General features: G+C 43.6%; 1 protein-coding gene across 2 annotated transcripts in view; it reads left to right on the top strand.

Moving 5' to 3' along the window:
* The window catches only part of scube1 (signal peptide, CUB domain, EGF-like 1), a 145,597-nt gene that overhangs the window by 38,124 nt on the left and 82,247 nt on the right, over nt 1-25,226 (top strand). For both annotated transcript variants that reach the window (XM_088646101.1, XM_088646102.1), the window contains exon 4: nt 4,051-4,185. In XM_088646101.1, coding sequence (XP_088502227.1) covers nt 4,051-4,185 — 135 coding nt within the window. The remainder of the gene's footprint in view (nt 1-4,050; nt 4,186-25,226) is intronic.

Raw genomic sequence — 25,226 nt, 5'->3', positions numbered from 1 at the left:
CGGAGTGTGTGTCATACCCTGTCCATTGTGAATTTACACCACTCCTATCTGGGAGACACTTCTGTGTCTCTGGGAGTAACAGTAACATACTCAGGGAATCTTTCATCCCTGTTGCAATATTTCTCTCAAGTAATCTGAAGTAACTCTCTTGCCTGCTGATACACTGCTGTACTGTCTTCTTTGTTTATGATGTTTATCTTTCTTGATGTTCACTATCCCAGAATCGAGGTCATTGCTGTAAATCAGGAAGCACTAATCACCTCAGGAGCAGTGTTTTATCCTTCTGGTATAGAGCTCTCACCATGTTAGAGCTGGTAAAATGTGTCTGCTTGAATAAGCACTGCAATCTGAAGTTTATGTACATAGTTCCTGGTGTCTCTGCCTTGACTTGTTGGACTGTATCTGTGGACATTAATATAATTCTCATGGGGTGTACATAAGGATGAAATATTTTACAGTGTGGTGGAAAAGTAAGTACACATGAGCCAAACTATTAAAGAATGGCTGAAGGATCAGAAATCCAGGTTCTTGGAGTGGCCAAGTCAAAGTCCAGATCTAAACCCCATAGAGGTGCTATGGTGGGACCTAAAGAGACAGGCACATACTGTACAAGAAAGCCCCCAGTTTCACAGAGTTGCAGAGTTTCTGTAAGGAAGAGTTATTGCTGTGACAAGGTGTGCCACAACGTACTGAATCAAGGGGTGAATTTACTTTTTCACATAAAGATATTGAATTCTGGACGATTTTTTAAAGTAAATAATAATGACAAGGTAGGATTTCTGTGTTATTTGTTAAATGAGGTTAGTTTTTGCCTACTATTAGGACTTGGGGACCAGGTCAAATATGTCTAAACATGTTAAACTGCAAAACCTTTAGAGGGTGTACTGTACTTTTTCACCACACTGTACCTAATGGAACTAAGAGTTATTACATAAGAACATTACAAATGAGAGTGGACCACTCAGCCCATGTAGCTTACTGGGTAGCTAATAGCTACAGTAATTGAACAGTGGATCTCATCAATACGTTTTCTGGAAGTATTGACTTCAACCACATAGATGGGCGGCTTGATCCAGACCCCCACAACCTTTTGTGTAAAGGGTTGTGTCTCTTAATTACGAAACACTAGCAGTTCCCCAGTCCGGATCTGTACTCACAGGTTTCCAGTTACAGGCCAACAGCTCGAACCACAAGCTCCTCCACTGTCTGACCTGAGCTACTGGCTCCTCTGGAGAGTTGAGAGGCCACAGATGTCGGGTTATTGGGGACCTGAGGTCACCATACAAAGAATTGCGGGGCCATGGCTGTCCTTGAAATGATTTTCTTGTAATATCTTGTTTTACGTTGGTATCCTGGTGACAAGGGCCATAAAGATTTTACAGCTACATATTAAGCGAATTCGAAATACTCTAAAAGCTCGTAAAACAGCTTGGGTTCAAGCCTAAAATATCACTGATGCATCACAAAGACAGGACTGGTACAGACAAGGTTCAGGGCCTCTTTTTATATGAGCTCACAAAGCTCAGATCACTTTTAATTATGGTACCAGTCATGCATTTGGTCTCTTCCCCTCATTTGTGATGTTTGAAAAGAGCAGAACACTAGAAAGAATTCAGCCCTGGACAGTGGCATGTCATTACTGTGTTCCTTCTGCTTCTGCAAGAAGCAAACATGCCTCTGATAAAAGGACATTTCAGCTTCTGAGGTAAGCTTGAAATGTTGATTTACAGACAGGTTTTTTTTATTGTCAGACTTTCCTGGTGTGTTATTTGTGCAGTTTAGTGGGTCCTGTGAAGATAGGAACATGTGATGTCAACTGAACTTATTTTCCAAGTCAAAGGTAATTTTTCACAGATGGGGAGGTAGCACAGTGCAGTTTGAGGAGGGATGCGTTCATTCTAAATGGAGCAAACTGTTCCTCAAGTAAGTCAGCACAGTGGTGCAGTGGTGGCCATTGTGCTGGGTTGCTATCTGCGTGGAGTCTGTATGTTCTCTTTGTGTTCGTGGGAAAACTGGCCCTGGCGTGAGTGCGTCTGTGTCTGTGTGCTCTGTGATGGACCGGCGTCCTGTCCAGGGTGTACCCTGTCTTGCACCCATTGCTTGCTGGGACAGGCTACTGGATACAGAGGCTCGAATATGGATGGATGCTCCTCAAGTAAGAACTAGTCTTCCTCATTGGTGCAAGACAGTCACATCGCAGAAAGAGTCTCACACAGGTGATTGCGGTGACTCTGTCGGCAGTCCAGACCTGCAGCTGCACACACATGTGTTTGAGGGGGATCTTCTCAGCCTCTTTAGCTGAAACAGAAGCACAGGAACTCAGAACTCACCTTTGGCCTACTGCATCTTTTTAAAACCGCAGCTTGCAATCAGGCTTGTGCATCTGGTCTGTCCATAGCTCTCTAAAAAATTAAACGCAGAAGGTCTCGGAGTAAATCTCTCAGCTGCTCCTAGGACACGGATTTCTTTGAAAGTCATGACGAGGGTGGGCATCCAGAGTTATTGCAGGATTTGAATAGGCCCCAATGTGTAACAGTGGACAGGTGTAGTCTTTGTAAAGCATATTGGTGTATCAGTAGTGTCTTGTATGAAGGAGAGGGTATGTGGCTTTTGTTTAAAAAAAAAATCTTAAAATATAACCAGGATGTAGCCTTTATTTTAGTAAAATTCTACGCACAAGCTGAATGGTGTCTACAGGGCTGGTTTTGTGCACTTATGAATGTGAATACAATATTTAATTAAATGCTTATTAGCAAGTGACCACATCGCCACCACGAGGAGAGCATTCCTCTGGTTCTTACACCAGTGGAAATCTGTCCCAGGCCAAGGCAGTCAGCACCTCTATTAAAGTTAATGAACGGTATTAGGTTTTCAGAGCCTTGCTGTTATAGGGGCCCCCAGATTTACTGTGCTTTCAACAAAATCTGCCAGGCTCATAAAAACGTGTCCCAGTGTGCACTGCATGGGATACAGTGTTTGATCTTGTCTGATAACATCTCTTTTTGGTAGCCAAAGAGACAAATGGATGGTGGGGTTTTTTTCTCCAATTGTTTCATCTCTTTCAACAGGTACTGCAGGTCGGCCTTTCAGTGAATGATATTACAACCCTGTCAGAAACTGCATTTTAGCTAGGTGCATGTGTAGTCTAACAGCTTCTCTGTTGACAGGTCCAGTGCATTGATTTGTTCTCTGTTCCTAGTTAATAAGGATATATATCCTAGCAGCAGTAATGATAGTAGCTGTCATTTCCTAGCAAAGTAAAGGTAAAAGCAACAGATATAAGGGGAACACGGAGCTTAAAGAAGATATGTCTGTTGTTGTTATTGACATATCATTGTCACCTTCTCAGCACTGTAGGGAAGCAGTAAAAAGCAAAATTGTAGGCTATATAATCAAAAATGAATATCAAGGGATGCTATTTGAAATTCATATGATGTACTTCATATTCAGTTGCTGCTCTTGAATCAGTCCAGACAAGAGGAACCAGGGCTTGAGGGAATGAACTATAAGAAATCAACCTTTTTACTCCAGGACAGAGAAGATGACGAAGGGACCTGATACAAATATTCAGAATCCTCAAAGGTGCTTTTCTACCCCAAAAACAACTGAAGGGACAGTGAACCAGAGAACACAAGTGGAAGCATTTTAAAACCGAGAACAGCAGGCGCTTCCTTCCCATACAGGCAGGGTGGTGGGAGTGTGGCGCAAGCTGATACCCAGCTAGACTGCTCGGAAATCAAGCTTCGAATTATGAGCCCTGCACTGTTGTTTAAAGAGAACTTGTTTTTTTTAACATTTCAGCACATTTATGGTTTGCTTCTTTTGATATATTTTTGGGTGTCTTACATTGGCGGAAAAACAGTCTTTGTGCTGTCGTTGCTGTGCTAGACAAGGACAGAAACAGGCTGTAGATCATGCTGAGCTTGTGCTTAGCTGTCTTTTCTAGCACTGTTGGTGGAAGGTCTGTGCCACATGCTTTTGCCGGATGCGTGATTGCTTGTTAGAGCCCCCCTCTGCCCTGTGACTGGACGCGTGTGCTGTGTCTTTCAGATGAGGACGAGTGTCAGGACAACAATGGCGGATGCCAGCAGATCTGCGTGAACACCATGGGGAGCTACGAGTGCTTGTGCAAGGAGGGCTTCTTCCTGAGCGACAACCAGCACACCTGCATCCACCGCTCTGATGGTGAGTCACAACCCCCAGCGCCCCCAGGCCTGTTGGACACAAAGACAGGAGCTGAATCCAGGGGAAAAGGGGGGGTGGGGGTTCATGAATATTCTCCACAAATAATGTTTATTAGTGACTCCAATAAAGTATTTTATGAATGAAAAAAACTGCATTTTGGCCAAGGTGTCCAAAGAGAGTCCTGTCGTGAGATCTTGAAGCTGGCCAAATGTGCTTTAGCATGTGTTTAAATGATGACATTCCTATGGAGCTGTGTTGAAATGATCCAAGGTACTCACATTATTCCCTCTTGTGAGCACGTCTTGGCTCTGGTTGGAGTGAGAGCAGCCCCTGAGAGACTGTGAGCAGGTCCTGCTCTTTTATTCTCCTCAACTGCAATATTACAGTACGTGTTCTTGTCTTTTGTCCTGCACTTGGATTTGCAATTCCTTCTCAGGGCCTGAGGGCCCCGATCGACTCCGCTGTCCACATGCTCCTTTCAGTTTGAAGCCGAAAGGGCCGAAGTTCAGTCATTGACTCTCAGTTCTGAAGTAGGCCTGTCATGTCAAGTCACGAATGTCTCCCATTGAAGATCTTTCTTTCCCTTTAAATCAAATTAAATTGAATTGCACTTTATTGATGTTGACTGATGTTTTAAATTTCCAAGATGTCAGGCACAGTGAGGTTTAATCTTTCTGGCGCACCTTCTTCATATCACCGCAGAGGAAGATGAATTAGCCTTCAGGTTTCAGCAAGAAAATTAGTTTTACAGCAGTGAAACACAAATCCAAATATATTTATATATTTGTTGTTTGAACCCATAAACCTACAGTAATTTCTCTGTCACAGTGTGACTTCAGAAAGCACCCCTGAGTAATTATCTGGGATTCTTGACTTGTCAAGCTTTTGCTGTGGGAATAGTCACTGAATAGCCAGCAGGCTGCAGCTTCTAGCCTCAGCCCAGATTTCCAAGCCTTGAACCGGTTGCCTGTTTGTTTGTTGTTGCTGTAATTCCTGAAGAGCACTGAGCTCATGGGAACCTGTATTTACATTTCTCGTGTCTTCACACATTTCATCTAGGAGGAAGCTCAACTTTTATGCAGACACATTTTTCAATCTAAAGGTTGCGTTATAGACATTCAAGTCATTTTCATGGCCGAGGTAGATTGTCTCCCTTGAGCCCAGAGGTTATGGATGAGATTAATATGGGATGTGCACTCTCCTTGGCAGCTTGGGCAGGTGTGGTCTCAGGAGACACCTGGTCACATGCGTGGCAAACCAGTGAAGGTATGCTATCCTTGATTCTCTCACTTTGCTTCCTCATCCTCACTCCTTTGGATCTCTGTCGTTCCCAGATGTTCTACCTCCATCTGTTTTGCTCAAGGCCCATAATCTCCCAGGTGATGATATTGTTTTTGCATTTCCTCATGTGTCCTTCTACCACATGTCAATACCTTCTCCTGGCTTCCTCTTGTGCAATTGCTCTGGATGAGCTGGGACAACAGAACTTTCTTTGGAGGCCTGGAGTCTGACATCAGGATGATGTGGCCTGCTTGACAGATCTGATTAGAGCCTCAAAGCCTTTGGCTCAAGCCTGGAAGAGAGCACTGATGTCGGTGCACAGTTCCTACAACTGAATGTGTAAAACCTTCTGCTAGCAACACTCTTAATATGACTTCAGGTCTTTAAAATATCTTCTGTATGTTGTCCGTGTTTAAAACCTGTACATTAATGGATGTGACGATCCAGAAGAATCCTTCTCGTGAGCTTGCCAGTGGTGGACAGCTGAGAAATTGCCCTGTATTTTGCTCAGCGGGTTTTTTTCCTCTTTCTTGAAGATTTTCACAATCATGGCAGCCTCACACTCATTCAGGATTATGTCTTGACTGCTGAGCATGGTGTGTTGTTCCTGTTCACTGCACTTAAAACTTTTCCATCAGCTTCAGCTTTTTTATTGCTCTTCATTTGCATAAAGTTTATTCATTTTAATTTCCATCACCACCTTGAGTGTTGGGAGAGTTCCTGTCACGATCGCTACTCCTCCTCTTAAGGGCACTCCAGCCCTTCCTTGTTCTGCCCCATTACCTGCACCTGTTTCTTATTTCCATTCCACCTTAAAAGCCAGACGCAGACCTCACTCCTGGTTCCTCATTGAATTCCACTTCGTGAGAGCCCGGGGTCCTGCTGCGTCTGGCTCCGTTATGATTTTAACTTTCTGTTCCTGATTCCCCGGCCCGCCAGTCCCGACCCGGTTCATGATTTTATTCCCTGGATGGATCCCCTGGCCTTGGACTCTACCTTCTGTCTTGGATACCCGTTTGGATTTTCTCATGGATTGTTCGCCCCGGATTCACTCTCCCTGGACACCTGCACCCCTTGGACACGCCCCCTGTCTCCATACCCTTTCCTGCATGACTTTTTCCCCAGTGTTTCTTCACAATTCCGGATCGTGTCGTCTGCATAGGGCCCGGAAAGAACTGTTCTTGACAGTTCCAAGCTTATCTCTGATGGCGGGCTGTGTGGATAAAATTGTACATAATCTCATTGACAGTGGACCCTGCGTCAACTTCAAAATGCCCCTTCAAAGAGTTTTCTCCTCCCTTTCTCTTGGGTCTCAAAGGGACTGGTCTTTGAGAACAATGAACATAACAAGTCCTTGACCTAGTCATCATAAATAAGTCTGGGAAGCATTGAATTTCCTTTTCCTTTGATTTTCCACTATCTGTTCTTTGTGTCTTCCCTTTTGAACCTTTGTACATTAACTGACTGGTGGGGCAGTTTCTAGTGCTTGTAGTTTGGGTCACACTGCTGAACACTGAAAGCCTTGTGCTTGTGATCAATAAATGTTTTTTATTTAAAATCCACCCTGGTGTTACCTGGTATAAAATCCAAATGTCTCCTTGCAAACATTGATTAATTTTTTGTCTCAATGACAAAATTTGCCAGGAGAAATATAACGGCCATCTTTGAGATTCTGGGCGACATGGTGAATGAGTTATGACTGAAGCCCAGTATTGGTTCATCCATTCATACTAATCTGGAACATTATCCTAAAAGGCATTTTATTAGTCAGTGACTCATGAAACAAGAGGACAGAAGTAGGAACTTCACACAAAGGGATGTGGGGGTATGGAACTGATTACCCTGCCACCTGGTCAATGATGAGACCACGATTTCTTTCAAGCTCAGCTTGAGTGGATTTATCTCATTTGAAACCTATCTTATGTTCTCGTGTTCGAGACTCTTAGACTGTCTTGGGCTGGAATTCGCAATGTTTCATAGAAAGCCTGCTCATGGTCGTTTGAATGCTGCGAGATGTCCCTTGTAAGTGCGGGTCTGTAGTAGAATTCAGTAGCTTGACGGGCCCTGACACATTGGCAGAGAGAGCAGAGAGACCTGATTTGTCCAGAGGCAGAAGGGTTAACGTGCAGCAGTGTGAACAGTGAGCAGGGCACAGAGCCCCACAGAGTGTCCACAGACACGCAGCCAGAGATCTCCCTTTCAATGCACACGGCTGTTTGGCAGTTATTTCCCTTCACTGAGTAAGTCTTTAAGACCAGAAATGATGATACAGTTTAGTGTTTCCAAGGGTCCTATTAAAGTGTGTGTGAATCATGAATGCTAAAACTCCTTGGAAAGTATAGATGCCCCAGTCTCTGTGTTTATTTGGTTTATTTGGCTCACCAGTAGAATATCTCCTGTAAAGCGTCAAAAAATAATCTTTATTTGGAAGCTCTTTTTACAGAAAATGAGTTATTTTCATGAAGCAGCGGGTGACTGTCTTGGATACATTTGTTTGTTTTCCACTGGACTGCCCATTTCTTTGGTTAGCTTTATAGACTGAAGGGCTTGTTTATATTCGCTGGGCTTCAGTGAGAGGTTTTCAGGTCTCAGGCACACTGCTGATACACAGAATACTCCTGGTTCTTACAAAGTCCAGAGATCGATCTTCTACAGATTATTTAGGTAAAACATGCTTTGCAGAGAAGCTCTGGGCGCACTGAGATAAATCTGTCACTCCCCTGGCATTGTGGGAAAGGATTTGTGCAAACTACTGAAGCCATCTCAACAAAGCCTTTGTCAAGTTCTTTGTGCTTTGTATTATATCAGGACGTCCTCAGCAGTTGTACATTATCACTTGTGTGCTTTATCTCCAGAAATTGCACTTTGGTGTTTGGCGGAAAATATTGCTTAGCTGATTCTTGGGCTGAACTGTTTTATTTGTTTTCTGAACACAGCCTTACAACGCAAATACTTGGAAGTTAGAACCAACCAGGAGTTTAAATTCAAGGGATTATTCTTATATTACACAGCAATTACAAGGTAAAACAGAATGGACCCTGCTTCTTCAGGAAAGACAAATCTCCTGAAACATGTTAGGACACCTGTGGACCTATGAGACTAATGGCAGGGGTTAAATTGCTGCTGCAGTTCACTAAACGTTTGGGCGTGTTGCTAAATTAGAGTCTTTTTTTGTTTTATTCGATTTACAAATGCACTACGTTAACATGCCTCTGTTTAATCCAATAAACAGTTTTTCTGCAACATTCTAATGTTTGAAATATCCCAGTGAGTGATGAGTACTTTCTTTGCAAGCACGGAGTGAATCAATAACCCCTAATGAGCAGCTGTGATATTGCTTTATTCCTTAAAAAGGAAACAGCATCAGGAAAGCTACATCCTGCTCTTTCCTGTCTAGGTGATAGAAAACCTCATTAAGTGCATTCTTGAACTGTTTTTTGTTTGTACTGTGGTTAATTTTCCTTAGACATCTGTTACAGGTCACTCAGACATACAGGCAGGTGTGTATATGTCAAGACCCTTTCTGTTTCACAGCCTCAACAAGGCGACTGTGTCTCTTTTTGACGTTCACCTGTCTGTAGGTGATAGGTGATTGGGACATAAGCCTTTTCCAGATGCACTACCTGGGTGCTGTGGGAAGAACCACAACACACAGAGGACGATAAGAATAATGTACAGTCAATGGGTTCTGTGCTGTGGACGTTCCTGTGGAAGCGTGTTTGGTCTGATCGTCGGGTCCTGCCACTGCTGTGGCAAGCAGCCTCCCTGAGCGGTACGGCACCCCTGTGGGCCCTGGTGGGGGTAGCGCAGGCTCATGCTCTCCTGGTGTCGGAATGAGGACACCGATATAGGTTGTCTTCATCTGGTGGAAGAGCTATATATATTCGGCATGCTGTTTGCCACATGTTCTCTGCAGCCTGCCGGCGATGGGACAGGGCCTCTGGGAGCTGGTATCCCCATGTGGAAGATCCAAATTATTGCCATATTTTCTATATTTTTTCACAACAGAAATGTCTTGTTTTGCTTATCACCTCTGAACATGTTAGGTATTTTGCTTTATGGAGGTGTTTAAGTGGGGGAAGTTATAACTTGCGTGTAAACTATATATTGAGTTTGTCCAGTGAGGCTGAAATCTAAAGACTTCAGTACATCACTATATTTCTCTCTTCTTCTCCAGCAATACAGACATTCTCAACATTTGTTTCCAGTGATCTGCTGTCTTGTTTTTATTTGCTAATCTCATCACCTTATTTTTTCCCCACGTACTCAGTGTTTCCCATCTCGTATTGAGAGCTGATGGTTTTTCTTTCTGCCTGTAACACTCTGCACTCGTTTACATTACATGTCATCTGCCAGGCGTTTGCCCAGACTTGCATTTTGTCTAAATTTTTTAGTTTCCACTAACTCCACTTCCACAGTGTTGCTAATCCTCTTATGGTGGTTCCCTGTATTAAGGTGATTAGTTTACTAACTGTACCAGATTCTGGACCAGGGATCTTGAACCCTGGTCTCAGAGGGCCAGTGTGACTGGTTTTCATTCCAGTTCAGCTCTTAGTACCCTAAAGCAGCTCCTTTTTGGATTCATTTGAAAAATGTAACAAAATCACACAAGCTACAGTTTTGAATAGTTCTAGAAAGCATGCAGACACATCTACCCTCCAGAACCAGGACTGGACGGCCCTGCTACAGACACACACTGACCCTCCAGGACCAGGACTGGACAGCCCTGCTATAGACACTGACCCTTCTAGGACCGGGACTGGACACCCCAGTCTAGATCAATGACATAATTTAGAAGGAGCAGTAGTCCTAAAGCAGATTCTTGTGGTAGAGCACTAATTATATCACCATAACCTGAGCACTGATATACTGTACTCTCGGCTTTATATCCATTACCCAGCTCTCTTTCCAGATATAAACATCACTCTGAGTGCCTACTGCCTGTAATTACAATCTTTTATGGGGAACTTAATCAAAAGTAAATACTGCTTATCCTGTACGGTTGTTGCTTATTCAAATAATTCCAATATGTATAAAGGCAATTGCCTTTTCTAATTCTGTGTTGACTATCTCCTAGATTTTTTTTTTCAGTACAGATGGTATTCCAGATTATTTTTGGTTATTGTTTCCATAACCTCACATGTAGAAATCAGAGTTAGTGAGTCACTTAGGTCATTTGCCTTCTTATGAGTGGGTAGTGCATTAGTCCCTGGGTACTATGAATATCATCTCTTACATATATTTGATAGTTCAGGTGGGGAGCTGCGTCGGCATGCGTCGTCTGCAAAGGAACTAGTAAAAGGTTTATTAATAGGTGTGAGCTCACACCTGAAGAAGGCTCCACGGCCGAAACGTTGTGTTTTCTTTCTTCTCTTTTCAGCATGGAATAAACCTATAATATATTTAATAGGATACCAGCAGGCTCTGGAGATAGGTTTCTAATACAGTAAGTGCTTCTAGTACCTAAAACACTCCTATGCTGTACTGTTTCATATATAAGATGACTGGAATCATGCCAGGGCCTCTACATCAGGTACCCATTGGGCATGCAAGCTGAGATGGACCCTCACCGGGCCACAGCGCCTCCTGCTGACAGACACCCACAGGCCCCGAACAACCGGAGAGACCTCCTTGTTCTTCAGCTAAAGAGCCTGGTTCAGTAGCGTAGATCTGGGGTAAAGAGGTCTGTTCCGGAGTTTCTCTGCAAAGTTCCATTAATCTTCCTCACGTGAGTCACAAGAGATGTTTTTTTTTTCAATTCCGACGGGACATCTCACTTTAGAGAGAGGAAAATAAACACCAGGCTACATTGAGCTGTGTTTGTTTGGGTTTCCCAGGACGGGAAAGAACGTCGGAAAGCTACTGTAAACTCCCCACTTCAGACTCTGAAAGAGGAATTCTCAGTTTCCAGACCCGCCTGGGGACAGAGGAGTGAAAGGACTTTTCAATAATCTCTTTTCCAACTTCCAACTGGGATCATAAAATTGGTGTGGAAAATCAGATCCTATTAGACTTCAGATATATGACCATCTCATAAAAAGCTCTGTGCTATTATCCAAAGATTACTGCTCGCTACTAGCTGCTTACCTAAAACTAATAGTATCTTTTTCACTTGTAATATTCTGATTTCATTATTTTTAAGATTCGGTTTGTTCTTTCAAGTCCTTAACACCTAGTCAAGAGACTAAAGGTTCCATTTTTATCTATCAAATAAAAATAAATGTGAAATGCTTAATTACTCAATAAACAAATAATTAGGTTACATACTTAAATATTTTATTGCTGCTTTCAATCTGAATAGAACACAGGAGTCCTCTCTGAGATCAGTTGAGGTGCACGGATCAGAGATGGCAGGACTGGGGATTGGTGACCATTTCCTCTGTGTTAAACATCACGCTGGTCACGGAAGCCAGGATCTGGGTGTCAGGGTTCACAGTTAGGAAGCGCAGGAGAGTGGAGAAGTTAAGGCTCTTCTCCTGTTTTTGAATAATTTCATCTGTATTTGAAAAGACCTTTAGAGTTTAACACAAAATCATTTTCTGTGATGCTAAATGCTTCCAGACATGGTCGATGATTCTCGGGCTGTTTGACTGTGACTGACAATATGCCCCAGATGTTACTTCTAGTGAAACAGTTAATTTTGATTATTGTTAGTGTTGCAAAGCAGACAGTTTTTTTTTGTCTGATTCAAAACTAATTATTGTTTCACTTCAAAACATTAAAAACTTAAACACACATGAAAAAGAAATCTGTATTGTTGATTTATTCTTGGAAAAATCTTTCAAACTATCAGAAAGTTGCTTTAAGAAATGTTCTTTCTGAAATACAAAGGACCCAAAAGTGAATCCTGGAACCAATTGAAAAGTGTTCGGCACAGGGCAGTGATCAGAACGCAGCACAGGACATTTATGTGGTCTGGAAGCTAGACATTGGGTACGTAAACTGAAATTCAGTAAAAAGTTTGAGCTCTACAGTCCCTGTCATTTCATTTGGCGTAAAAGTGTGAGTGATGCCATCTACTGACTTGAGTTGGGTCTCTTCAAGTAAGGCAGTAATAACATTCTTACAGCATAAAAATCTCAAAATATTTCACCCTTTTGTGGAGTGAGTTCAAGCCTCGGAGATCCTGATTATTATAAAAACACCGGGAAAGGCCAAACCACCAGCAGGGAGCTGGTCATTACCATGTAGTAATACGAATCGTGTCAGTGACATACACAATAGAAGGAACTAAACTCCTTCTGAGTGCGAAGCATATACTAATATGAGGTTTGAGTGGGGAGCTGTGTCAGTGTCTATTGGCTGCAAAGGAACAAGTAAAGTAAATTTCTTCAGGTTCTTTACTCAAACCAGAAGCAGTGGAGTCAGAGTAAAGATCAGAGTGATTCTCCATTGCTGCATGATTGAATGAGACAAATCTCTACAGTGCTGCTAAAATTAAACCGAGAGATTTGCTCAATGATACTAAGAGAGCACTAAAAATAACGTCAGTATTAATGACATACAATATTGGGACAGTAATGAATTTCTGCAATATAGTGTACAAATTCCACAGAATTAGATTCCCTGTTCTTTTATCAAATCCAAGCATTTAAAAAACATAATTGTGTAAGAGTAATTTAGCCCTTAAATTAATCCTTATTCCATAAAACATCCAGGCACTATACAATGTACTAGGCACCATACGATTTGACACCTGCAGAAGGCTCCACAGCTGCAACGTTGTGTCTCTGTTCTTTTCAACATGGAATAAACCTTTCCTTGTTCCTTTGCACTATGCAGTGTCTGCAGTTGAGAAAATGGCTTTGACGGGCACAACGGAGAATAGTTAAAAATGTTGTGATGGACTGGCGTCCCGTCCAGGGCAGTATCCCTCTTCACTATCCTTGTGCTGGGATCAGCTGCGCCTGCCCTGTGACCCTGAATGGGATAAAGTGTTTAGAAAATGGCTGGCTGTCGGCATTATTATACTATAAATAAAGGTGGTTTACTTAAACTCCCAGCGGTGTGTGACTGGGCATGGGGTCTAGAAAACCCCAGCAGGCTTGCCGAGTTCCTGCTGCCTTTGTCAGCCGCTCTGAGCTCTGAGTGCTGCGACGTCTGTGAGACTTGTCAGGGAAAACCAGAAGAAACTTGTGTGAGGAGCAAGGGTTAGGCAGCACTGCGAAGTAGGCTTACATCATTTGTCCTGAATTGTAACCTATATGTCCTAAGTTGACTTAAAGACACTTGTTGAGAATCAATGACAGATTGATTGGCAGGTGGAGTGAAACTACTCCTTAATATACAGGTGTTTTTGACAACCACTTTCCCCATTCATTCAGATCAGCGGTAATATTATTCTGAACTATACACCCAGTAGACACATTTGTCTGCTGATCACTTCTTCCTGAAAGTTTCTGTTGTTACGTTTGTGAAAACGTGGCTATAATAATTGCTTACACTTATATGGCCCTTTTCTGGACACTCCACTCAAAGTGCTTTACAGGTAATGGGGATCCCCTCCACCTCCACCAGTGTGCAGCCCCACCTGGATGATGCGCCAGCAGCCAGAGTGCACCAGTACACTCCCCACACACCAGCTCTCAGTGGGGAGGAGAGCAGAGTGATGAAGCCAGTTCAGAGATGGGAATTATTAGGAGGCCATGATCGATAAAGGCCAATGGGAAATTTGACCAGGTTGCCGGGGTAACACCCCTGCTCTTTTCGAGCATCTTCCAGCAGCGACCTTAGTTTTTCCCAGGAGGTCTCCCATCCAGGTACTGACCAGGCTCACACCTGCTGGGCTTCAGTGGGTTGCCAGTTGTGAGTTGCAGGGTGATATGGCTGCTGGCTATGAAAATATTTCACTAGACTAATGGGCAAGTGTGTAATGGTTTGGAGCGCCACCTAGTGAGAAATATCTTGTGAACCCTTGCAACACAGTCCGTCAGGCCAAGCTGATAAAAACGTTACAGTGAGCGTCCTTCAGCTCGCTAGAACTTGAGGTGAATAGATAAACACTTTTTTGTCCTTATGGCCATACTAGTTTTGTGGTGTGTGAACTTGATGAATAGATAGAAGGTGTGTGCTCTTGTTTTTATGGAGCTCTGGATAATTCTTTCTGCATTGCGTACCTACCAGGCTGAAAAATACTGCTCCTCAAGCTGAGGAAGCTCCAAGCTCTCTGCATGGGGTAGAAGTGTATCCTGGGCTATACTGTGAATGCAGAATAATAAGATAAGATCACTTTATTGGCCATATACAATTTCTTGCATTAGGAATTTGTCTTTTCGCAGACCCCAGCTTGCTCAGCCATTTATATGGTACCCCTGGAGCAGCTGGGGTGAAGGGGCTTGCTCAGGGGCCCAGTGGAGTAGGATTCCTCTGCCAGCCGCGGGATACGAGCCGGCAACCTTCCAGCCACAGGTGCAGATCCTGAGCCACAGAGCCGACTGCTGGACAAGTTGCTAACCAGTAGAGCACAGAAGTGTGAAGACCCGGGGGTTCTACAGGGGTGGGCGATGCTGGACTTTCCTACAGGTTTTAGAGCTACAGTACCATTTGAATCGCCTCTGACCAAGACCCCGATTGGGTAAATTACTGTAAGTCTCCATGCATTGTTTGAATTCAGTCTGCCTGGTGGACACTAGAGAAGGCTAAGGCAATTAATGGGTGAGTCTCATTTGGTGCCTCCCAGCATGCCGACAATGTGCAAGTTAGATCTTGATTCTTAGCCAGACAGGATGTAAGGAGAGAGGATTCCCCTCTTGATTCCTTGACACAGTCGCTGTCCTGCTGCCACTGAGGTTGCAGTTTGCCTTCATGCTTGCTCTGCTGATCCATGAGGAAGCACGGGGTAATCTCCCCTACAAGATACAGCACAGGACAGCACCCACAAACTTTGAAAGCTGCGAAGGCATCCCACAGTAATATCCCTCAGTGTGCAAAGCTGTACAACATACAACCAGGGTAGCACAGTGTGGAATGCCAAGTGTCATCAGAAGGATCTGCTTTGTTGTTCTGAGGGTTTGTGGAAGTAAAAAAAAGGGCTTCTCAATTTCACTGATTTTCTTGATCTCAGATGCACAACACATGGACAAATTTAAGGAAGCTTATATTATATTAAATCTTATATTATATATATACCCTCACACCTGAAGAAGGCTCCACGGCCGAACCGTTGTTTCTTTATTCTTTTTTTCAGCGTGGAATAAACCTATTACTTGTTCCATTATATATAACCAACACTTATATTTCTAGAGACTATAAAGTTAGTAAAGCGAGAAAGTTGCAGGCCTGAAAAAGTCATTTCTGTAAAGATATTTGATTGATTGATAGTGACTAACATGAGTCACAAAACAACAATAAAAACCAGTCTTTTAACCAGACATCTTTCCACTATAACGGCTGTTGTTTTGAGATTAAAACAAGCATTTTCGAAGAGGTTTTAAACGTTAAAAAGTGAATGATCCTGATTATTTTATATTTAACATAAATCCATAAAAAAAAAACGATTGATCTAGTTTTTCCTTAAGAGGTGGGAGGCACTGGCTGAGCAGTGTGTGGCACCTTGAAGGGAGTCTGACACTAAGAGCAAACCAGAGGAGAAGCCTGCAGTTAACCAGGAAGAGCTGTAGCTCTTTAAAAATCACCACTTTTTCAATGAAGTCCTCACACTCTGCAAACTTTGTGTCTTCTCCGATTTATAAATACTTTAATTAAATATTATTTTTCGTGTTTAATGGTTTTAAAAGAACCATCATAATTCTGACAGGAATAGCTTGTCTTTTCAGAGTAAACACAGGTTGTTATTTACCAGGCAGACGGGGAGTTTTATGAGGCCTCCACTTCAACGCTGATGTTTTCTTTTGAAAATTTCCGCAATATTTTTAGAAAGCCGTTGACTTTGGTGAGTGGAAATGTTTCACATGTGTGAACAGGCAAGGATTCCTCTGGAAAAGAGGTCTGTGTAAAATGAAACAAATAAAGCTACAAATTTAAAAACCTCAGTCCCATAAACTCCAGGACTGGGTAGAAAAAAGAACACAATTCAAGCAAAAATCAAACAAACTCTGAATTGCTTAGAAATATTATGATTTAAAACCACTAATGTCAGTCCAGAGCATAACTGAATATTTTCACCTACTGTTTGATCTCCAGTCGTCCTTCCAGGCGACGCTTGTAGTCATGGCTCGTATGTTACTGTGGTACTTAGCTGGCTAAAATAATTTAACGACAGATTACTGTTCTTTTAAATTTTCTCCATTCATTGGAAGTTTCATTTCACACCTCTCTGCACCCATTCTGACTTCACACCTCTTGATTGGCCTCTCTTTCTGTCCCCTGCTCCCGCCTCTCACTCCTCCTCCCTCTCAACCTTTGTTCTCCCGCTACTTTACCTTTGCCTACTGCCCTGTCTCTCTCACACCTGAAGAAGGCTCCACGGCCGAAACGTTGTGTTCTCTTTCTTCTTTTTTTCAGCATGGAATAAACCTATTACTTGTTCCTTTGCAGCCTACGCATGCTGACGCAGCTACCCACCTGAACTACTACTGGCTAAAATAATGCCTTCATAGAAACAGAACTCTGAAAAATCCCCACCATTTTTTTGACACCCCAAAGGGTTTTTGAAACCCCAAAGGGGCAGAAGGCCCTCTCAGAGAAAACACCTGAGGATCCTGAGAAACCACCCCTACTGTAGGGCAGCAGTGGTGGGGGTCATTTCTTTAATCTGGTGGAAAAGCTAAAAGTGTGACGTGGCTTCAGCTCTTGCCCACTACGCGGGATTTTGTGCCGGTGAAGGCCAGGTTGAGCTCACACGAGTGGTTGCACCCGTGACCTCGTATCTGGGACTCATTCCTGCCAGGAAAGCTCCTTGCTCCCACTGAACCTTCCACATTAGTCTGGCTTAATGCTCTCTGCATATTAAACTGAGCTCGGCTTAAGTGGAGTCATTGAGGGGAAAAAAAGAGGATGTGTGTGTTTAGAAGGGTGTGTGAGTGGGGGGAGGTCTGAAGTGGAGGACATTAATGCAGTTGGTTCAAGAAAAGCCCTCATTGAAATTCATGGCTTAGTACCTATAGCATTGTGGATTTAGCAGGGCAGTGAGAGTTGGGGTCTGACAGATTTCAATTAAAATGGCATTTGCAGAGGAGGGATGAGAAGGGGGAAGGGGTGGCGTACAGGGCGTGCTTCATACAGCGAGTCCGAGTTTTCGTTTCTCCTGCGGCACCTCCAGAGACTCTGTCCATTCGACCCGCGGTTGGTTTGTGCGAGGTCGTGCTGGAAACAGGAAAGGGGTTATAGAATTTTTGTGTCTTTAGCTCTGTACCGATGGCATCGCACGAAACGTCTCTTCTTCAAGGATACGTCACACAGATACATGAAGACTGTGCATGCATGGATTTTAGGAACCGGTAACGCATACACCTTCCCTAATAAAAGGTGTGTTATCAGTTCCAATTTGGTTAGGTGGATGGAGAGGGCATAGTATTTCAGCTTCTCTGCTAAATACAGTAGCAGCATTAGTATTGAGATGCCAAGAGCTTTACAGCTCCCGTCAGAGAGCGAAGTGAATGTTGCAAAGTCCTTTAAAAATAGCGTTGCCACATTATCGCCCCTATCCTACATATCCCATATTATCTCCCTTTGCCTGCTGCAGAAATAGAGAAAGAAATGCATCAAGATTGCAACACCTGTGAGCGTTTTATGCCCTTTCTGGAGTCTTTCACGTCTCCTGAGTCTGCAGCAGCTTCTGACGAATTTGAGGCAGATAAGACCAGTGTGGCTGACCAGAGCCTCAACATCGCTTGTATTGACTTAAGAAGACTTATGGGGTGCAGCTTAAAAAACAAACAAACACCCCACCTTAAAAATACCCCTTGTGGTGAGCATTGTGTAACCCCTCCTCTCACCCCCCCAGATTGCAGAAAACAGCGAGGGTGGGGAAGGGGTCCCTCTCCTCCCCAAAAAGTGAAAACCCAGAAAGGTCCCCCTCCCCCAGTGCAGCCTGGGAAGCCCCCTTGTGCGTGCGTGAGCGGAAGAGACCAAATATGGGCATAGGGCAGAGAGGAGAGTCGGGCACAAAAGGAAACCCTGACACACTTCAGAAGCTCTGCAATCACATGCAAACCACAGCCTGACAGCAGTAACAGCATTTTCTTCCTGTATCCAGCTGTTTCATCAACTTTTCTTGATTTACTTGCTTAATCCTGATTATAATAATTTGGACAGAGATTTTCATCCTAAAGGATCTCAAAGTGTTTCATATAGAAGGGGACCCACTTCACTCCTCACTGACAGACAGCGACCATTCTGCACCAGCAGCCCCACCTGGGAGACACACAGTGTTCATTCTGCACCAGCAGCCCCAGCTGGGAGACACACAGAGGCCTTCCTGCGTCAGCAGCCCCACTGCTCAGCAGTTCAGAGGGAGAAGTGAGAAAATATAGTTGTTAAACCGAGGTTTGCCAGGAGGTTACTTATAAATACTCATCTGCTGAGCGCTCTGCATTTCGGTCTCGTCAGCGAATGCGAGACATCCATCTGCTTTGCTGGTCCTTTGTTGCTCCTGTGCTTCATCATCCTCTTGCTGGCCTTGTTGGTCTGAGACCTGTCCATCGTTTGACCCCTCCAAGCCAGGACAGGAGTCGCTTTCGTGAAGTTCTTCAACCCCAAATTCATTGTGGAATCAAGCAGCTTTCCTCCCTGGAAAATTCACAGCTGCTTCATCTCCCCCCTGCCCCTTCCTTTTCTCTCCATCTTTGGTCAAGTATCCACCCCGCTGCACCTGTCGTCCCAGCTTGCATGTGTTGTTTCGTCTCTCCCCTTTCCCCATTCTCTTTTACATATGCAGTAGGTGCCCGGCTGTTGCTGATGTCCAGTTTGTCCCAAGGGCGTGAGCACACGGCATTAGCCTGCACTGGGTCAAGACTCACTGCCCACTCATGTCCCATCCCATCATGGACAGATTAATCTCTGCTTTACATCCCCCCTGTCTGGTGGCCAACTGGTGCGGTGCCAACCCTTGACTCTCCCTCCCCCACTCACCACAATCTTGTACCCCAGCCTCTCAGGTTTTCCAGACTCCTGTTTGTCCTCAGGCTTGTTGCGGTATCTGATGTTCTTCCTATTTGGGGGGATGCCTGTGAAACCCGCCCTCATTCATTCAGTTTTTGCAAATTTCAGCAAGTGGTTCCCATTCTACTTAGTGTTACCCTTCTGGGTTGCCATAGCGTCCACTGCCCATCCCAGAGTTGCAGTCTGTTGGCTCTACTGCCCCCTGGTGACTTTTCCAGCCTCTGCATTCTCCTACACACAGTTCCTGTTCACTCCTCACATCGCACTTCCTCCAATCAGTGTTCATCCAGAACCCCGCACATCAGAACCGGCTCGATCAAACACAGCCCGCGGACCTGTAGCTCCATCACTGAAGACATCCGCAAAGAAGATTATGCTGTGAAGCCAGGAAGAAACATTTTCTAAGTTACCTGCAATATCAGATATAATTCCACAGACAAATTCCACAGACAAGTTTATTTAGCCTCCTTAACTGTGCCCACCCCCTTCCTGGTTTTTAGGAACTTTGCACATCCAAAGTTCTGCTAAAACCTATGTGATCGGATACTGGATTCTGAATTGCTAACGGTGTCCCCTTAATTGTTTTTTGGCTATCTTGTCCTTAATTGTTGTCCAGTCCATTGTAATTGGAATTAGATTGAACTGCTAAATTGAATTAAGGGGAAGCTTTAGGGAGGCCAGATTATACAACACCAGGGTGGAATTTAGCCAGAACACAGGGGGTTAACACCCCTAATTTTACAAACAGTGTCATAGGATGTTTTGTGACCAAGGGATTGACCACTTCATTTGAAGAACAACACCTCCTACAGTGCAGTGCATGCTGGGTAACATAGTTTTGGATGCCCTCACCATACTGTGGCATTGGTTTAGAATGCCAAAGAAGAGGAAACACAATACGACATGCTAGAGCTCTGCATGTCTCCTCCTGGGTGCTGTCCTGGTTTGGGTTTGAAAGAGAGGTCTGAATCTGTTTAGAATATCCCATCATCTCGATGTGATTGCCGAGAGAGAGAGGTGGTGCAGTCTGGGGTGGGCAGGCTCGGCCATGTGCGTTATTGACAGAGGAAACGCTGTGAACCGAAACAACTGCGCGGAACTCACCTCGTGCTCAACATCTCATTGTTCCCCTGCTCAAGGAGAGAGCCTCTCTGTGCACACAGATTCAGACACAGCAATCTTTGCAGTTCTGAGAGTTTCACCAGGCTTCTGAGAGCAGCCGGAGAGGCCCTTTCACATCCTTTGCATATATGCACATGTTGTTATTGCTGACGTCAGCCGACTGGATCATAAGCAAAAAAATAACCATTATTAATTTTGCCCAGTGACTTGATCAGACCACAAAAATGAAGCAGGTCCTGTACTTCAGTTTTTTATTTTGACAATGTGTGTTCATAAGATGTCACAAACTGTTCATTCCGACATAAAATCAAATTGAGCAGCTGTCCATAATCATTCTGTCTTACACCAGACAATATTGTAAAAGTTTGCAATTAGATTATACAGTACATTCAAGGTCTCTGTAACTGTGTGTCTTACTGAGGAGAACCACTCTGATGGAGTGAGAGCTCTACCTTCAGAATAATTTCTCTCATTCCAAATCAGTGGAAAGAAGTTAAATCCAGATGGCAGCATTCTTTTAACTTTTGGGTGAAAATAGAAAAAGAGATTCCATTAAGATGATTGGAAGTAAACAGCTGGTGAGCCACCATATCCAAAAATAAAATCTACATTGGGCATAAAAAGTGTAAATTTAATACTACTACTAACGATAATAAATTATAACTTAGATAGGGTGTAACAGAAGCACGCTTGTGTCTGGAATTGTGGGCAGGTTGTGTGATGCCTTGATAATTTTCTCCTTCATTCCTAACTGTCAGAAAATTATTTTGAATGTTGTTTTTGAGCAGGAATTTTGGCACATTGTATCAACAAAAAAACATCAATACAATCAAAACAAGAAGAAACATGACATTTCGGGAAAGCTAGTGTAAGAAATGTTTTATGATGTGCTTCTGGAGCGCTTTCTGCATTCAGCAAAAGCATTCAGCTCCTTGCTTCCAAGTGTGCCTGTAAATGTCCAAAGGTGCAGAAATAACTAGCCCACATGCAGAAGGTGTGAAACACAGAATGAAACTGTATGTGTTCAATCACTCCAGCATGGTTTATAATCTCAGATTGCGTTTCTTTTCAGTTAGGAAAAAATGGAGCACAGATTTGCATTGGGGTCAAAAATGTTGAAACACCCCAGTCGCTGGGGTTTGAGGCTCGTTAGTGTTCATTAGCAGCTGGCCGTTTAGTAAGAGGTGACCAGCAAGAGCTGTGTTTCCCTATGTACAGTAGCAGCACTGAATTCCATGGAATCCCAAGAAATGGCCGGGATGGAACGGAGATGAGCCTCCGACCTCACCGGGGGGACACGCCAGGCAAGACAGATCTCCTGCCCTGTTCCAGGGCTAGACAGGCTCTTTTGATCGGTTTTGTCTCCTGGCATGGAAATTTAATTTTTTCTTCTCTTGTTTGTTTGTGTTTTTCCAAGTATCTTTGTACCGCTTTGAAAAGGAAACAGCCTTCAGGCTAGTACTATTCCTGATAGTGTATTACTAAACATTCTCATGCCGACACACGCTGGTCTGGGAGAGAGAAACTTAACTTTCTTCCGAGGTGCTCAGGCTCTGCTCGCATTGCCGGCCTCGTCCCGGTGCAGTCTTCCCGAGACAGGAGAATGTTCCGGGTGACTGATCCCCCCTGTGAAAGCCGCATGGCGCAGTGTGCTGCATAGGTGGGGCGGAGCGGTGGCTCTGTGGCTCAGGATCTGCGCCTGTGGCTGGAAGGTTGCCGGTTCAAACTCCTACTCCGTTGGGCCCCTGAGCAAGGCCCTTCACCCCAGCTGCTCCAGGGGCGCCGTATAAATGGCTGACCCTGCCCTCTGACCCCCAGCTCCTCTCCCTGTCTGTGTGTCTCAGGGAGAGAGGGAGAGCAAGCTGGGATCTGCGAAAAGACAAATTCCTATACAAGAAACTGTATTTGGCCAATAAAGTGATCTTGTCTTATCATACAACCCATGGGCCTCACCTGTGCCGTTCCCAGTGGCTTGCAGAGGTGGCCAGAACTCGAGCCCGGCCCCGAATGTGCGTGTGAGCCCAGATCCAGGAGTCCTGCCATCCGCAGCTGGGTGCCGTCTCCTCCTGGCATGGTGGGACTGGCACAGCGCCGTGCTGCCTTGCTTTCCTTGGCACGGCAGCTCAAGGGAATTAAAAAAGAAAGAAAAATTGAAGAGGGCTCCGCCTTATTCCACAGCCTGCAGAATCAGAAATATATTTATTATTCTTGTTATACTGCCATATTAATTTTGCTCTTTAAATAGTACCAAAAAGTGGATTTCTAGATGTGTTTATTGGTTTGAGAGGAAACAGGGATGACCTTACACAAGAACTCAGTGTACTGTATATCAAGCTTTTGTTTTCCTCAAAATTTGCTTCACCTGAAATTAGTGAAGTTCTTTAGATTCTCTCTGACGCTACCACTGTGCTAATAGTTGTTGGTAATCGAACTTTTCTGAATATGCTCTAAAGATTTTCAGTGTGAGAATTGTATTAAAACATAAAGACATTTTACAATGGAGATGTATCAGTCTTAAGTGAAAAGCTTACAGTATATGCCATTTATCTTCCCTTTTAAACTATTTCTGCTTGATCTGAAGTGAAAATGATGGGAGGTTTGTCCTGAGGGTCTTTTTATTATTTATTTAGATGGTACGAAAGGCAGATTTGATACTGATGTGTATCGTGTGTGGGCATTGGATCCTGAAGTCACAGCTGGGATGGGCATCGGGTCACTTCTCTCCAGGCCATCTCAGCTTTTTTTTTCTAACGTTAACAAATACTCAAGAAATGCTTTGTGTTTAGGTTTTTGGGTTTAAAGTTTTGGAATGAGTTTGTGTTTTGTAGTTTAAAATGTCCGTCATTTATATGCTACCCCAACAGGTTCCTAATTTTTAATAGTTTTGTTCTGTCACTTCTGTCACAAGTGACTTTGGCATAAGCGAACAAGCTTTAAAAGTGTAACTACAGATGAGCACGTTGTACACACTGTGCTCTCGTACCGCATAAGAGTAAAGCAGCGACAGGGCCCTTTGCACATACTGCATCCTTTACAAAAAAGACCAGGAAAAAAATGTTCCTTGGCACCAATGTAAAACAGTCTGCAGAGTTTGATGATGTTTCAGCCTCATCACTGGAGTGGGAGGATCCCTGTGTTTCCACGAATGTTGCTATTAGTTGCACTTTGACATGACTCCAGTCCCTGTGAGGCCTGGGGATCTGGTTGTTGGCTCTCCTGGCCCAATGCAAGCGCGGTGCTCGGTATTCGCCTGCTCGATTAACATTTTTGCTCATTCGGTGAGAAGAGGATGAAATCTCCTGGCCTGAAGCCTGTTCTGTCTTGTGGTCATTGCAAAACATACGGCTCACTTCATCTTTCAGCTGAAAGAGACTAAAGGGACAAGGCAAATTTCATTTTTCTAAATTTGCCAGTTTTTTACTGTTTTGAAAAGGAGGCAGTAATATCCCAGGTCTAATATACTTGGCAGGGAGACCCAGTTCTTGCTGAAGGGTTTTGCATTGGCTGTATCTAGGTAAAACGGCATCCGAATACTAAATGATCAGTAGCACTTTACCCTTTGACCCCTCTTCAAAACAAAACAAAGAAATAGAATATTTATGAGGTTTAATTTTTTCTATTTCTAAGGTTTCTATTTCTATTCTCTTAAAACTCGTGTTTCACTGTAAACCACTTTTTTCCGTTTCTGCTGCTGTAAACCTACTGTACATTGTTGTATTTCCTTTACAAAATTGTTGTCTTTTTGTCAAACAAATGTCTGTACGGTTGTCTGGGTCAGGTGAGCTCCTCCTGCTCTTGGCCGGGGGTGTCCTCAGCAGTAAGTGGTGGGAATGAAGTCATCTGTGTGGGGTACAAGGTGCACATTGTGCTGCAGGGCTCCACTCACCTGTGGGTAAACAGCTCGTATACTGTACGTTCTCTGCAATATGGGAATTCCTGTAAGCTGTGTCAGGCCATTTAGGCCTTGTGTGTTCAACAAGTAGATGTTTCTCTACCATCTGACAAATGCTATATATACATTATTCATTGAATACTACTTATTAACTCATCCTATAGCTCTTTCTGTGTTTCCAGCCTTTTTTGATAACAAATGTAAGAAAATTATGTTCAGACTGTGGAATGGTATTTGTCTGAGTTGAGTGTTGAATGTCTCCTTTTTCAAATTCATTTAATCTCATTACATTAAATGGCCTTAATTATCATAAGCAGTTACTGTATGTCATTGATGTGTGTACCATTAAGTTAATTTCCAATTTAAAAGTGCATATGGTTATTCTGTTGGCATTTTTTGCCAGCAGTGAAACTGGACCATTCAGTCTCTGCTAGTTTTTTCATTTTAAATGAAAATAGTTAGACTTGTTTTATGTCACATCCTGTTGGGAATTTCTGAGAGGGTTTCTTAGCAGACGGCAGCTCTGAGGACTTCCTGTCCTGTTGTAACTAACGACAGTTCCTTGTTCTTCCCTGAGGTTGCACATGAAAGGGAGCCACTGGTTAAATGTTTGTTTTGCCTTCAAAAGCTCATGAAGAGTTTAGCCAGGCACAGTTTCTCTGTGCTCATTTGTAATTATTCCCTG

Source organism: Lepisosteus platostomus, chromosome 9, assembly GCF_059453375.1.
Source record: "Lepisosteus platostomus isolate fLepPlt1 chromosome 9, fLepPlt1.hap1, whole genome shotgun sequence".
Lineage (NCBI taxonomy): Eukaryota > Metazoa > Chordata > Actinopteri > Semionotiformes > Lepisosteidae > Lepisosteus > Lepisosteus platostomus.
This window is presented reverse-complemented; position numbering and strand designations above follow the sequence as displayed.